This window comes from Electrophorus electricus, chromosome 11 (assembly GCF_013358815.1).
Source record: "Electrophorus electricus isolate fEleEle1 chromosome 11, fEleEle1.pri, whole genome shotgun sequence".
NCBI lineage: Eukaryota > Metazoa > Chordata > Actinopteri > Gymnotiformes > Gymnotidae > Electrophorus > Electrophorus electricus.
The window spans coordinates 24,996,171-25,012,381 of record NC_049545.1 but is presented as its reverse complement, the minus strand read 5'-3'; the positions used below and the strand labels follow the sequence as shown (position 1 = coordinate 25,012,381).

General features: G+C 47.1%; 2 protein-coding genes across 3 annotated transcripts in view; one reads left to right on the top strand and one right to left on the bottom strand.

The window, feature by feature from the left end:
• Positions 1 to 479: 479 nt before the first annotated feature.
• prmt9 (protein arginine methyltransferase 9) lies at positions 480 to 7,042 on the bottom strand. Its single transcript, XM_027030227.2, has 13 exons — positions 6,866 to 7,042; positions 6,499 to 6,750; positions 6,205 to 6,353; positions 5,829 to 6,065; positions 5,569 to 5,736; positions 5,339 to 5,441; positions 4,734 to 4,810; positions 4,325 to 4,517; positions 3,570 to 3,753; positions 2,213 to 2,903; positions 1,710 to 1,863; positions 1,351 to 1,473; positions 480 to 919 (listed from the first exon to the last, which is right to left on the bottom strand). Exons 2-13 carry the CDS (start codon positions 6,694 to 6,696, stop codon positions 644 to 646), a joined length of 2,553 nt encoding a protein of 850 aa, XP_026886028.2. The 5' UTR covers positions 6,697 to 6,750; positions 6,866 to 7,042; the 3' UTR covers positions 480 to 643.
• A 104-nt stretch (positions 7,043 to 7,146) lies between these two features.
• arhgap10 (Rho GTPase activating protein 10) overlaps positions 7,147 to 16,211 on the top strand; it is a 64,665-nt gene continuing 55,600 nt past the window's right edge. For both annotated transcript variants that reach the window (XM_035531716.1, XM_035531715.1), the window contains exon 1: positions 7,147 to 7,584. In XM_035531716.1, the coding sequence (XP_035387609.1) occupies positions 7,431 to 7,584 (154 nt within the window). In that variant the 5' untranslated portion in view covers positions 7,147 to 7,430. The remainder of the gene's footprint in view (positions 7,585 to 16,211) is intronic.

Here is a 16,211-nt window from a genome sequence, read left to right as displayed (position 1 = left end):
TTTACTGTTTAAAAGTTATACAACTCAGTTCATGAGCTGAAGAGGTCAATTTTCATGTTGATTCATGTGATGTCCCTTTGAGATGATCCAACTGTTTAACTTGCCCTTGTTTTGTGTTCCCAGATCGGTCATTTGGTGTTCAGATCATCACTACACTAGAAATATACTGAGGTCTTCTCTCCCTCTTCTAGAATGTTACTGTAATGTCATGTAAAGCACACACCCATGTTAAGGACGTTAACTCGTGTGTTTTGTCCTGATGCTTGATGCAGGACAGTAGTCCATCCTAATACCCAACATCAGCTGTGTGGTTCATTTGCACATTCCAGCTCCAGCTGATGCGTTTATTGACTCCAGATGTTATTCCTTATATGGGACCTACTACACAAGCAGCCATTTCATGGTACTGCAGTCTGGTAACAGTCACTGAGACCTGATTGAGATCTCTGGCTGTCAAACCAATAAAATGAGAAGGGGAGTATAATTGGTCATGGCTTGCCTGTTTAATGATCTGAATGTACACAGTCCATTATAAACAACACATTTAAATGGATTTGTTGTATATTAATGGAGAATTTAAAAAAAAAAAAAAAGTTAAACACAATGAATATGGAGGTGCCATGGCAACGGGCCTCACGCCCCTTTACGCGGTACTGATCACGGGCCCCTCCGTGACGGTGGTGTCAGCTGGGGACCCTCCTGTCTCTTTAAGGGCTGAAATAGACATACTGCTCTTATGAAGCCGAACACTGAGCCGGACCCAGTCCCCAGCGCGGACCGACAGTGGATGCTGCAGGACCACAGCCGCTTGTTTCCAGTGCGAGTCCTCACAGAAGGTGCTGACGCTAACATCTGTATCCAGGTAGATCTGGTACCAGAAGGGGACAGCAGTCACTCTGCCAGAGGCACTGACCTGTACCTGCACAGAAGCAGAAGTCAAAGCCCCTCTGTGAATGACTAACACAGGCTGCAAGGTGCCCAGACAAACCACCATAAGAGAAAATTAGCGAGAGATCGGGAACCTTCACGCTTTTCTAACTAAGACTATAAATGGATTTGGTAACGGACCGTCAGTCCATAATTACAGCCGCGGTGTTATGGTAATGTACAGGTTATTTGAGTTTAGAGTAAATGAACCCCAAAATGCCCACACTAACAGTTCACTGTGATTTAGTTCAGCACACATGGAGGGGAATTCCACAGTAAGGGCATGTGTTTAACCACTATACTACTGGAACGTCCGGAATACCCGGTCGTGCCAGCTGAACATCAGAATACCCAGCTGTGTAGTTTGCGTGGGGCGTCTTACCCTGGTGTTTGTGCTGGTGTAGTCGGCATGGGGCATCTTACCCTGACGTTTGTGCTGGTGTAGTTGGCGCTGTTGTTCATGAGGTCGAGGACAAACAGCTGCACAGGCTCACTGAGGTGTCTGCACTCCAGGGTGCTCAGGTCCAAAAACACATGGACAGGTACCTAGGGACACATTTAGGTGGAAATACATAAGTTATTTTGCCATTCTCACTAGTACCTAGTCAAGTTTTCAACCTGACCTGGCTTGACTTGCATCTTATACAGGTTTTAGAGATGATCTTTCTGCCTGGACGACACACAAATGTCTGTGAATCACTTATATATGCTTGTGTTTTTTCTTACGGATCCTTATCCTCCCCGTCCAGCGTACGACATGAGCAAGGCTGATGGGTGCTTACCGTGAACTGGTTGATGAAGGGTGCGATGTTGAATCCCAGCGTGGGTTCTACGCCCTGCACAGCACTCTCCTGCAGCAACATGTCCGATTCCACCAGCAACCCGTGAACCGCAATGCGCTCTGGGAAAATGCGCCCACCATCCTCCAAGAGACACCTATACAACAGCAGAAGTGTGTGATGTCAGCCTCAGTGCTCAGACCGGATTGGTTCCAGCACAGTGTAGTTACCGGTGGTTAGAGGCGGACACTACAGTGCAGGAAGGTCCATCCATCCATCCAAGGAAGGAACATGTTACAAAAATCAATAGTTAAAAACTAAATCTAAACTAAAAACTAAGCAAACACTAAATCTTTCACTGTCTCAGGTTATATGCTGTAGCCAAACTACTATAAGGCTCCACTAAGCAAGTCTGATGCGCCGTGTTTACCTGGCCGAGGTGGCGCCCGATTGGTGCGCCGGGTTTACCTGGCCGAGGTGGCGCCCGATTGGTGCGCCGGGTTTACCTGGCCAAGGTGGCCTTCTCCATCATGCCCTGCCTGGTCAGGCCGCACGGCTCGATGCAGTCTAGCACGATGGCGCTCCAGAGCTTCTCAGAGGTGGGTCGTTGGAACACCGCAGAGTCATCCTCCACGTGCGTGAGCCAGAACTCCAGCACACTCTCATCCACCCCATTGGCCCGGGCCAGAAGCCGAAGGAGAACCTGGTGCTGCTCCTTTTCCACTGAGCTGTAGGCACGCACCGAGCAGGAGCTGGTGGAGTCCGACCCCGCTTGGGCCGCCATCAGAGAGAGCACAGAGAAGCCCTCTGACACATCCAGCACGTAGAACGGCTCCGGGGAACGTCCGCTTGCAACCTCTGACCCCTGTGACCCCCGAGCCGACCTGAGAGAGGTGAGGAGTGAGTCCAGAGCTAGCCGGAAGTTGCTATGATACGAGACGTTGTTGAGCAGGGCAATTTCCGAACTCTCCAGCGTGAAGGGGCGGAGTGGCGTGTCCGGGCTAGTGTGCAGGCTGGCCAGCGCACTGCACAGTTCCACCTCAGCGCTCTGGGCACACGCCACCGACACGCTTCTTTCCACCCTGTCAAGACGGAATGTCTGGCCGTCTCTCACCACGGCAACGCAGCAGAGTCTCAGGTAAGCATCTTGGCACGAGACATCCACCAGAATTTCATCGTTACGCTGCACCCTGAAGTCTGGAGATGGAGACACAAAGAGCATGTCAGCTATTACAGTGCAAAACAAACACTTATCAGGGTGGTGATGTCTGCCAGGTCATGAATAAATAAGATGAGTGGGGCTTTAAAAGTGTGTTTGGCTTTAATCTGGAGACTAAAAACACAGCTTGTGAAAAGACTTTTAAAAGGGCTCCTAATCTCTAAATGATGATATAGAAGGGGAGGGGAGACACAGGCTGACCCAGGCTGACCCAGCAAGGTGCGTGACATCCTGCATGACAGGTGCTTGACTGATTCAATTGTTTGGCTTCTAACTGAGCTGGACAGCATGCATATTCATGAGCACTAAAGAGAGGCTTCAGGGCTGGTGGACGGTTGTCGAGGAAACAGGATATGGGGGAGGGGCTGCTCCCCAGATTCTGCCCTGGACAATTAGACTCAACACTGCAGGAAGATCTCATCAGCGTCACAGCTGTGCTGTTGTCATAACAGAGCACCGCTGACCGAATACATGTCTCTTGGGCAAACAGGACTGTATTTGTGCTGGTGCGTAAGTATTTTAATACAGTATAGCTACATGTGATTAAATCTAAAGACTAGAGATTGTTTTGTTTTTGGTAAGCACACTTCAACTGTCTTTGCAGGGACCGGCTCCCTGCTGCTGGTTTGGACAGGCGGTCTTACGGCGTGGGCTCTGCACGGGGTAGATGGCTTGCTCCCAGCAGGTGTCCTCGTGTGGGCCAGTGGAGATGCTGTTGTCTTGGTCCAGGTGCAGCTGGAACCACACAGCCAGCGCGTCCAGCACGCCCTCCTCCAGCACCTGCACACGCAGCTGGCTCGTCTCCCTGGAGCACAGACCTTCCAGCTCCTGCAGAACACGGCGCTCTTCACATTAGGACCAGAGCTACAGGGCCCATCACTGGGGTTGTCGATGTACAAGACACCCAGCGGAGTTTCTGACCAATAGATGGCGCTGTAGCTTCAAGGGAAACTAATTCTGGTGCAAGGCAGCTCCTTTTGGTGCAGAAAAGCCTCCTGTGAGCTGGGTAACATCTACGAACCAAACGCTAGCACTGGTGGTATTAGCTGTGTTTCACCCACCACACTGACCAACACCACAGGGGCTTCTAGCAACAGTTAGTCAACATTTCAAAATTCTACTTTAACGTATGATATAATGTAAACATTGCATGACAACGCATATGATGCACATGGAGGTTTAGCCCAATCATTTCATAGAGCTGATGAGTAATCAGACTGCACACTACATGTGTTTGTGTAACTACACAGAAGTGATCAGAGCTGCGTTTCCCCAAAGATCACTGTCAGCTGGTAAATCGAGAATCACCCTGAACTCCCTCGCTACCATTTTTTTACACTATGATACTCTTGGGAAACGGGGCCTAGATTTCCTGTGTGCCAGGCAACGGTGGGAAGACCTGCAGGTTATTGAAGTTGAGATCCAGCAGCCTGCAGGGTGGCGTGAGGGCAGTGAAGCCCCCCCGGGCACGGCTCAACCTCTCTGTGGTGTACGGCTCCGAAACCTCTCCTACCGCTGCAGAACTGTTCACAGGACTACGGATCTCCCCTGCTGCGGTCAGGTCCAGCCCCCCCACTGCAGACACACACAGTCTATGTGCGCGCGCATAAACACACACACACACACACACACACACACACACACACACACACACAGTACTGCTGGGAATATAGCTCAGAGCCTCTGTTTAACACGGATAAGACGGGAAGAGTAGAACTGTTTACACTGGAGCAGATCTATTTACAGGTGAGTTTAAATGCAAAGTTATGCGGCTCACAAATGATCAGAAGTGACCCATGATCTCTGACCTGTGATGTCGGCGAATGTCTTGGCATTCGACAGCCATGGTGAACACAGTGGCACTGGCAGGTATGACTCGACCCGTCTGCGAGAAACACACACAGCTTCATTACTTTAAATAAATACACTAATAATATCAGCTTTTTTTTTTTTAATGCAAATGCCACAATTTAGGCTTGGCCCGTTTCCTATGGTCATTACCACATGTAAACACTAGATGGCTGTGTTGGTTTAAATTTAAATATTTCAAGGGTTGTTCAAATCAATGTTGTCCCAAATGAGCTTAAATTTATTTTATTTTTTTTAAATCAATAAAAAAAATATAAAAAATAAAATATATATTCAGGAGAGATGGTGCCAATACAAGTACAAAATATTAGCAGCAATCTGTCAGCGAAGCCGCAGTGAGCACAGGATGTGTCCTGTCACAGATGATGAATGACTTTATATAAAAGGACCGTGTGTCCTAAATACAAACAAGATCAGAAGAACAAAACAACCGAGTTGTGCTCGAGCCCAGAGCACCAACCCGAACCCTGTTTATTCAGCACCTACAAGCTGTACTGGATCTGAACGTGCCCACGTTACCAGCACTGCATGTGGAGGTACGTACAGGTGGAGGCAGAAGCAGGTGCCTCCAGGCATGGATCAAACTCTCCACAATGCTCTCTCCGAGCAGCCCCGCGTCCACGGTTTCTGTCACTACCAGCGACACCCTTACACAAATAAACAAACATACATACCATACAGCAAACAACTTCTACAACATAGAGATTCACTCAACATATTTCATGATACATTTTATGTGACTTCTGCACTGAGAACGAAGGGTCGCCATGATACCTGGTCGGAATATCTTTGGGAACTTCCATGTCCAGCGATTTCTTGTGTAGAATCTTGATGCTATCCGCCATACCATTGGCCGAGACCACCTCACGTGCCAGTTCGTACATGGTCTTAGACAGCTCGCAGGCAAAGACCTCACTGGCCCCAGTCTTCTGTGCACACATCCTAACACACACAAACGATGAAGTAAAACACCAAATACATTTTCATATTTACTCTCTCCCTGAGGGCCCGTGTATCAGTGACCACCCGCCCACCCGAGGATGCCTGTGCCAGTTCCGATGTCCAGCACGGTGCTACAGCCCTCCCGCACTGCCCGCTGGATGGCCAGCTGGTATTTGCGGTTGCGTCCACGATCGTTGAGCATGAGGAAATGCCAGCGCTCCACCAGCCAGTTGGACACGCGGTAGAAGTTCTCCCTAGCCTCCGGGAAGTCCGGCCGTAGTTTGAGGGCTCTGTGGAACTGCGCTGCGGCCTCGTCCCGGAATCCCATCCTGAAATAGGATCGAGGAAAAATACACTTACAACTCTGCTGCAGACAAACTGGAACAGTGAGGAACCTGAAGGATGAATTTACAAAAGACAGGCAAGCGAGATTCATGCACTCCACCGTGAATATGGAATAAACAATACCTGAAGAGGTGCTCGCCCATGCTGTTGACTATCACCTCATCGTCCGGAAACAACTCGAGGGCTTGTTCGTAGCAGTTAAAGAGGTCCTGAATGCGCCCAAGGGAGTCCAGCTCAGAGGCCCACTTGAACAGCGTGAACCTGAAGGAGTCCTGTCAAACCAAGCAACACGTGCCACCCTTAAGCTCCGCATGCGTGCACCACCCACTCTAATCGCAGGTTTCTGCTGGTGTAAAATAATGACACCCAAACACGGATACGCGTGAGAAACAGAGAGGCGACAGCCGTGCGTCTTACAGCGGCCACGTGCTTCAGGAGCGGCGCCAGGTGCAGCACGAGCAGGTAGTGCACGTAGGCGGTGCCGTAGTCGCGGTGGAGGAGGCACTGCTGCGCGCTCTGCAGAGACCTCGAGACCAGCTCGTTTCTGGCGGGATCCTCCCTCGGGCCTCTCCGGGCGCGCCTCGCGCTCTTCGCCCTCGCGGCCGAGTTGGGCATTTTGCAGGACTCGCGCCACTACTTTTGTAGCACTGGACCAGGCAGCATTAAAACCTCGAATTTAAAGCACACGACACACATTTACTTCACCGTTAAACATCACGCCACAGTTCTTCGCCCTGTAACTAACGGACACACTCACACACAGCTAGCTTTAGCTTTGGCTCACCTACAGTGTCCTGTTAAGTTGCTGTTCACAGCAGACATTTAACTCCCATATCTGACAGACGTTTGCCTGCCAGCGGATCGTGTCCTCAGAAGGACGATTAGTTAATTCACCGCTGGCCAAATGTTATGCACCCACACTGTAGCTAACCGCTGTTTCGCTACCATAATGACCCACTGTGCGTCACGTAAACGTTTACGGAAACAAACGACCGAAACAAGGTTCCGCAGAGAGGAGCGACACGTCGTGACGTTCAGGACTTTAGGAGGGACTCCAGCGCGTCTAGGGCAGGCTGTCCCCGTGTTTGGACGACGTGGACCTTCGGCTGTCCCCGCGCCTTTTATTTATTTATTTATTTCCTATAAAGTTTTTGGATGTGGTAACGAGAGCGCTTAGGCTGAACTCAACACGTTGTTTATTGCTGGTCTCGTTTGGGCTGTGACTGGGACCGGTTTACTCCCTGCTGGGGTCCAGAATAAGCCAGCAGCATTCAGAGGCTCATGCAGACGGGTCAGTCCTGGTCTGGAAGGTGAACGAGTCCGTCGGTGGTGAGTAAAGGCGTTCAGAAATGGGTCTGTACCCTTTGGAGTTCAGCGAGTGCTACCTGGACAGCCCCAGCTTTAGGGAGAAAATCCGTGCCCACGAAGCCGAGCTGGACAAGACCAACCGCTTCATCAAAGAGCTCTACAAGGACGGCAAGAACCTCATCAACGCGACGAAACGTAAGTGGCAACGAGGAACTAATTCATTCATGTTGGCAACATGTGTGTGACCTGTTGGAAAGGACTAGAGAGCTTAACAGAGTCAGCGCTAGGAGCCCTGGACATGTCTGTCCCAGATAAACCAGTATCAGGCCAGCGGGGTTGGTCCGCACATTCAGGGACATTTAAACTAAGGTTTAACCACCAGGTCCCTGGACGTGTCTGTCTCAGCTAAACTCCTCACCTGTAACTTAGTGAAAACCACAATAGTTGGAACTTTCTAAAGTTCTAACATTCTAAAGTTATATAAAGATGCGAAGGTTGTTCACTGGGCAGTGCTGTTGTTCATTTAGTTGAGTGTTGTTCATTTGCCGTGATGGTGGGCAGAGCCCATGAGCATGTTCAGTTAGTAAGGTGCTCATGCAAAGCTATGGACTCAAAGGTGAACATGCTAAATGCAACATAAAGGTTTAATTTGACACCAAGATACTAAGACTAATGCCACATTCCTCGGGTTTGCAGAGGCAGACACACATTATAGAAACTGTCAAATCTTTATTGAACATCTGCTTGTGCGGTGTAGTGTAGACAAGATTAAACACTTTGCTGGTGTGAGGAAAAAAACAAACTTGCTGTAAAAGCAGTTTGGAGCGGATGTGTCGCGAGCTCCTGTCTGCAGTGTCATATGCACGTTGCTGGTGACAGGCCATCTAAAGTCAAGGCTGTGGTGATAGAGGAGGGATCTTTGTGTTTTAAACTCATCTGATTACACAAGTCAACTTCTCTTTGGAATTCCTCATACCTTTCCACAGAAAGTATATTTCTCATCTCTTTTATATCCTCCCTTTGGTGGCTTGGACAAAAATATGAACCTATAAGAGAAACGGTGGTGAGCGAGAAGACTGTGCTGTGGTATCGGTCTTCCTGATTAATCTTTGGCTTTAACCTCTGTTTCACCTTGAGACTTCCTGCATGCCAAGACTATGTTATGCGACTTTGGAATTTCTAAAGATGGTCTTAAAATGTACTAAACATTCCAAAAACTAACAGACCGGAGTGTGGTGTCCTGATGCCTGCCAGTATGTCTACGTTAGCCCTCCATTTGTACTCAGTTGGCTTGATTTTCCTGTTCTCAGTGTTTTGGGGCCCTTATTTATGGAAATGTGGCTGTTCTATATCTTATGTGTGTCAAGGGCACATATGCTACTGTCTATCACATGATGTGACCATAAAAGACAAATAAAGTTATGTGCTTCTGCAGTAGATGCTGCCATGTTTCGTCCTGTATGACCCACTGGACACAGTGACAAGTTTGGTCCTGCTCTGTTTACAGTTGGCCGTAATGTAGTTTGGACACCACATTAACATCGGCATAGCAAACTTAAACAGAGGGTGGGTCGCCGAGAAGGCCATGTTATCAAAGGGCTCATTGCTGGATTGTCTGCGTGTGCTGTTTGCTTTAACGTTACTCAAAGTCCATTTTACCATGTTGAATGTTCCTCATGTTCAGGAGATGGCGCATTCAAATCACAATTGGTGAACTTGTGTCTTGGGTTTGCTAAAATGATCTTTGTAAAATAAAAGTATAACAGGAGGATGGGTGAGGGATTCAGAAGTCGTGTGGCGTTTGTGATTTAGTCCTTTCAAGCTTCCTGTGAGTATTAGACTGTGTGAGTTAGGTGAATTAACATATTAACATATTACCATATGCTAAAACTCCTGCTAATGTATGCCACAAACACATCGTGGTTGCTGTGCTCTGTATTTTATGGTCGAACAGCAAGGCTGGTCAGTAGTTATGGGGTTCAAACTCATCTCAGGTTTTGGGTTTTAATTAATATTCAGATCAAAACTCATCTTGGTGTTAATTTGTGTAGTGTAAACAGTTTTTAACAGTAACATTTATTGATTTTTGTTAGATGTAAATATTGAATTTCTGTTAACTCATTTTCTTTAATAGTATCAGAGTATTATGAAGTGTGTTTTATGTGTTTGAGGAGGTTAGAGGTTAGGGTTAGGATTATGGTTGGCATATAGGGTTAGGATTAGGAGTAATGTATATGTTGGGGTTAGGGTCAGTGTTTAGGGTTAGAGGTTAGGGTTAGGATTTGGGTTGGCGTGTAGGGTTAGGGTTTGAGGTTAGGGTTCGGATTGGAGTATATGGTTAGGGTATTGGGTTAGGATTAGCATATAGGGTTAGGGTTAGAAGTTAGGGTTGGAGTCTTCCCTAGTTAGTCTTGCTTCAGTGTACAGTATCTTTATACTTTGCGTAACTTCCGTCATGTACCACGTTCCACAAGTGTATCACTGTCTCTGTCTCTAATGACACTGTTGGCTTTATAGTAACTGACTGATAGAGAAATCTGTTACTAGCAGACTATCATTATCGATGTTACCAGTATTTATTTCTTGCCTTTCTAATTCCAGTGTTGTTAGGAACACGCCTCCGCCGTGCAGTTCCCAGGGACTTCACTTGGCTGTAGGGGGGCTCTGAGACTGGGGCGGTTTATGGGCGGAGGGTTGAACAGTAGCCAGAGGGAGATGTAGCCACTCCACCTTTCCTGCACTTTGGTTCAGGGAGGATGTGTTGGGTTGCCGAGTCCTTGATTCAGACGGAAATGGGACAGTAAGGAGTGAGATGGACACACACGGACACACATAGACACACACACAGACACATATATATACATATCCCCTGTGAATAAGAATGTCACAGAGGATGTGCTTCTGTTACTTTCTGTTTCACCTTCTGTTTAGTGCTCCATGTCACACAACCTTTTGATCTGGTCAGGTATCCTTGCTGTTGCTAGTGTCATAATGTCTGGTTTTGCTCATCACTGATTAAAAAGAAGCAGACAGTCTTGTATTTTCTGTATATCTTGCTGGTGTTTATTTTGGTTCATGTTATGGTAAGAAGATGAGCTCAGTTACTGTCTGCCTTTGTTAACTGGGGTCTAATGAGTGAAGTTGCACTGTGGTGTCTGGTGCATGGGGCCTGGTGCCTGGCGTCTGCTGTCTTGTGCCATAAGAGGATGGTTTACAACCACAAACAGGTGTTTGTTCTTTTTGCTATACCTGTGTGTCTCTCTCACTGGGTCTCACTGCAGCGTGAGTGATGTCTCTGCTTGGCTGGCAGCACCGGAGATATTCGCCGTGATTGAGTTTGGGAAAGCACAGCCTGCAATCACACGACTGAGTCTGCCAGCAAACAGCACAATCTTTCATTAGAGTGGCATTAGAGACCCAGCGAGCTCATGGGAGAAGAAGAGAGAAGAAATGTGAGCTGATAATGAGCCGAGCCAAACTCTGTCTGCACTCCTTAAGAGGCGCAGAGCTGCAGGGAACAAGGTTCCAGCAACAGATGAAGGGGCCACGTCTTAATTCTTTCATTGCCCTGTTTCTTCAAAGGCTGACAGATCAGCAGAGCGTAAGTGAAGTCACACAGGAAGACTGCCTTACACTCACATGCACGTCTGATGATGGTTTGTGTTCACACACAACAGGTGTGTAATTATTTAAAAAAAAAAGAGACCTGTGGATTCAAATGATTGACTTAAGTTCGGGTTATGGTTAGACTGGTCTTAAATCAGGGTTTTGGGTTAGACTGTCTGAAGAGAATCATCAAATCATCACCGTCATACTCAGCACTTTTTAATAAATCAGTTTTAGACGTCTACCAGTTGATAGATGTCTTGCACTAGGTAGGCGGCATAGCTCAACACCGCCACCCTGCTGGTTACAAAAAATAAAGGCATGAAAGCAGGGGAGTGGAAAAGAGGAAAACCGTCCTTGGGAAAGAGGAAAGAAAAGAGCTGGAGAATACGGTAGGAATAACTGGAAAAGAAACGCATGGAACAGGAAGGATCAGGGAAGAGAATGGATGTTTAAACACACTCCTGACCATTAAGGGGTTAACCATGACCCCTGTGCTAAATCAGATAATGGAGCTACAGTAATAACAGATGTGGGGAAAAACCTAAATAATGAATTTGTCTTTGACACGTGCCAGCGTATGCCGAGTATGGTGCGTGTGCTTGGAAGGGACAATGACAAGCTCTGGTGTCGCTGTAAGTCCAAGCCAAGCCTTTAGAACTGTGCTTGGACTGAATGTGGGTTCATCGCAGGAAGTGTTTGCGCAACTAAAGTGTGCTGTAATGCTATCAAACATGACGCAGCTCAGTCTGTCCCCAGTACTTAGAGGGCAGAGTTAACCTAAAGGCAACCACAACCTTGTCAACAGAGCCGGCTCTTGTGGCTGAGGTTGTGTCACCATGAAACCAGCCTCACACATGAGTAACAAACGAGTGACTGTGTTATCACTTCTGAAAATACATTCACTTCTCCTCGCATTTTTCTTCTCTCTCCAACACTCAGTAATTCAGCTTTCAGTTCTCACTTTCTCTCTCTCTCTCTCTCTCTTCTCCCTCTTTCTTCCTCTCTTGTTCACAACTTCTTCTCCTCCTCCTCCTGTTCTCTGCTGTTTGATAATTCATGTTTGTGTTTTAGGGGGACAGTCTTGTTACCAAGGCTGGTCTGGTGACGCATTGCTAAGTGAAGCTACAGGCGTGCCAGGCCCTTATTGGCCGGCTGGGTTGGCCAGTGCTTTGCCTTTATAGCTACGAGAACCTCTCTGATATGAATGTTACCTTTATGAAAATGACCAGACGAACCAGCTGCCAGACAGCAGCCCTGGCGTGACCCCTGGTATGACCCATGACCCCTGACCCCTGGCATTAGCCCACTGTGTTTCTAGTGCAGGTCCAGCAGTAAATTTACCCGGCTCCTTTCTGTAAGTGTGTCACAGTGCGGTTCTTCTCTCCACCAAGGCCCAGGTGCCTGCTAAGCCCCAGACTTGGTTAACCCTGCCTGCGTGTCTGCACACGCATGCGTCCCCTGCTCATCTGCTCTGGTGGTGTTGTGTTTCTGTAATGAGAGGCATTCATGGCCAATTTGGCCTTTCCCATTTGTTTTCCTGCAAGAGGAAACCCTGCAATAACCGAGCGATCAGATTAACAGAAGGTCGTGACACGTTGGCTGTTGTGGAGGGGGCCAGTCACGTCCTCCGGGGGGACGCAGACCCTGCGTGCCTTTAAAAGGTCTGCAGGCACTGTGCTGTGGAATGTCTCTGCGCCATACCGAGACTGCACTGATGTTTGTTTCAGACCCAGCGCCAAAAAATGGCTTCATCTGTTTTGGTTTACAGGTGGCACTGATGTATGCACTGTGCAGGGTTCGTTTACCGTGCCTGGGCAGTGCAGACCAAGCAAAAGATTAAGACTGTGATCTGTTTAGATTTTAAACGGGCTCTGAGCAGAAAGAACGCTGTGAGCGGAAAGGATGAAGGGAAAACGTCAAACTTCAAGCATTTCAAAGATGGCGTAGGAGAGGATGGATGAAGGTTGTAGATGTTTCTATCCTAATGCAAGTTTTGACGTTGGGCGAGCGTGTGACTGTGTAAGGCTGCTTACTTAGCCACACAATGCTGAGTTTTGTCAAAGTTTTGACAGAGAAGGCCACTTTTTATCCTTTTCCCTCCGTGCCGACCCTGACTGGCCGAGAAGAGCTGGAGAAGTTAATTTTAGCAGCAGGGGAATGGCCTCGTCATCCTCACTTTAATGTAAACATTTCGTTTTCTTCATGAAATCACAGAGCTATAATAAACACAAACAGCCCATGCTTTGTCCTCTCTGTTCCTAAAACTTCAGCTCCGTGAGGTGTGATCCTTGAAAGGTCTTGCTGTCAGGATGTTCCAGTCCCTCCTCAGAAGATGAGCTTGGGGCTTTAAGAACAAGGTCTTCCTGTTCCCATCCTGTGTGTCACGAGTGTCTGCAGCATTTAAGTCTTAAACTAATGCGCTCTGGAGGTACTGAGCGGGGTGTGTCTGTTTGGTGTGTCTGTTTGGTGTGCCAGACAACTCCGTCACTGGGCTTCGGAAACTGTGATGTTGCACGAGTGGTGGTACAGTCAGCAGTACTTTTGTGTTCCCTCTTAGCTTTACCCCACATATGGAGGCAATCAGAAGGCGTCGTTGTGAATGACCTCACCTATAATACCCTCCCCCTTGACGTTTCCCTCTGAACATAAGCCGAGACTGAGGGGATCCTGTGGCACGATTAATCAAAACCAGGGTGCTTAACAGCTCCTGGCCAGAAAACCAGGAAGGCAATTTTATTTTTCCTACTTGCTTTGAGAAGGTATGACTGGATTGAAGAAACCTGCACTTGTATATCTGATCTTTTTCTTCTCTTTTTTTCTTTTTGCAGTGATACGGGTGTCATGATGCTGCTTTGCTTTGGTTTCTTCTTTCAGTCCACACATACACACGAAGGTACACACTTTGTCTAGTTAGGAATGAGTACGTCTAGTTTTACAGGTGACCCTCCAGCGTACTCTCTCATATCGTAACTCTACTGTAGCTGATCTGGGGAGTTGACATGCACATGTGGGAGTTGACATGTTTGTTGCAGCAAAGGATCATGGGGGAATATTTTTAAAAAGTGTTTTTCCCCTGGTAGATTCTGGCGAGTGGGGGGGGGGGTTATCTTGGGGGTTTTCCACTTTAGCTTCTGCAATTTGGTGGTTTGACTGTATGAAGCTCGATTCCAATGAAATTGTGCTGAAAACATTTTCCACGTTTAGTCTCTAAATCTGTCCTGGAGGCCCAGTGCACAGAGATCTGTCTGTTCAGTTTGACACACCTTATTCCACTCATCAGGCAAACAGGCTCTTTATGAACCATGTAGAAGCAACAGGACAAACTGAGCTGGGAGCCAGTGGAAGATGGCTTTGATTTCTTGGCTTAAACTACACTACGAGTTTGTGTAGGTCTCGTGTTTGGGATCGTAATGAAAAGAGAGGTTGTTTTACACCCTGTTCCCTCCCTGTTACATACAGACAGTCCGCAGAGTTGAGGTGCTCGGTAAAGCCTGCGCAGAAGGTTGATCTACAGACTAATAGTAGCCCGCTTGTAGGAGATTGACTCCCCCAATGCAGGATCAGGAGGAGAAAGAAGGGCGTGTCCCTGAGATGTTTGGAAGTAGTGTCAGAACACAGGGAGTCCTAGAAGAACCTGCAGAAGGCAGGTCAGCTTCTGTAACGCGTCCCTTTCTGGCTGCTCCAATGCCCCATGACACAGTCAAGGCAGACAAATATTGATGAGTCTAGTGGATAAAAGAATAGCCTTGTTTGCTCTAAAATGCTGAAACGGAATAACTACAGGGTTACAGGCTTTGGGTTTGTTTCTTTTAGTTGTATCGTGCTAACTGGTCAGTTCTAGGATTTCTTTCCAAGAGCTTTCTTTTGCTGAATGAGTTTTTGTATATTTATATATTTTACAATCTGTGAAATTCAGTAGATGTGTGATCAAAGCACTGGGTGTCCTTCTGTACAGCCACCTTGGTGATTTCTGGCGTGTGTGTGTGTGTGTGTGTGTGTGTGTGTGTGTGTGTGTGTTCTGACAATTTCCATTTTATTGTTTTTTGGGTGTGTGTGTTGTTGTTGTTGTTGTTTTTGTTTTCAAAACCTCCTCCAAAATCAGCACAAATAAGTCACACTCATCTGAAGACTGAATGTTGTCATACGTTAGCAGTCCAACAATTTTAAGTTTTTTAGGTCATTCTTGATCAATTTTTCAGAAAAGAAGTTTTCGTATTTGGATTGTTCTGAAGTCTGGCTGAACTCTACCAGATCTCTGTCGATGAAACACAGGCCTCCAATTTGGGAATCAAACTAAACACATTATGTGCTGGGGTTCTGTTTTGACAGTGCTGGAGCAACGCTGTGTTCATCATCCTATGGTGCATGTTATATAGGGAAATGTTTCTTATCTTTGCAAAGTAGGTAGTTTTTAATTCTTTTAAAGTATTCTTAAGCATTTCAGATAATATTTTCAGAAATGGTGATATGAAAAAGTAATATTTCTGGTATATACATTAGTTGGTTTCATGCAAGCTCATTTTTATTCAGTGTTTGTTTCTTTGTTTTCAGATTCATGTATAATTTGTTGAGGTGGTTCAGAAGCAATAATAGTAAAGTAGATCACGACTTAAAAGTTTCAGTTGTACAGAATCTCCTGTAACCTCGATACTCGAGTGGAAACGTGAAGCGCTTTTAGATCTGTTGTCCAAAGCCACTCTGTTTGGGACAGACGGACGATGTCGTTCTGAGGACAGACGGATGGTGTTCCCAGTGTTCGCCTGGTGTTTTCCGGACAGTGCGCTAGGAACTCCTCCTTTACAAACTCCACATCCCATTCTGTGAGATGAGTCATGGAGAGGGAATTGAAGCCTCTTCTGCCACGCCCCCTTACAGGAGGGGCACTGTGACTCAGTGCCATAAACCAATTGCATGGCCTCAGCTGTGCTGTTTACAGCTCTGCACTAGAGGAAACTTGTCCTGCAACTTGGCACTGTTGCATGGACACCTCTGCAAGGGTCGCTGTGCATGTGCAGTTGGATCTGATGTGAGCTTACAGACCAAACTGTATCACCACTTGTGCATTTTTCATGGAAGAAACATGTGTGGGTGTGGCTTATTAGGAATTCAGAGCTGTTGTGCATTTTGCTCCCTGAAATGTCTTTGCAATCTGGTATTTTTAGCTGTTACTGTAATAACAGCAGATCTGTAGGTTCTCCTAGTGCGTGCGTGCC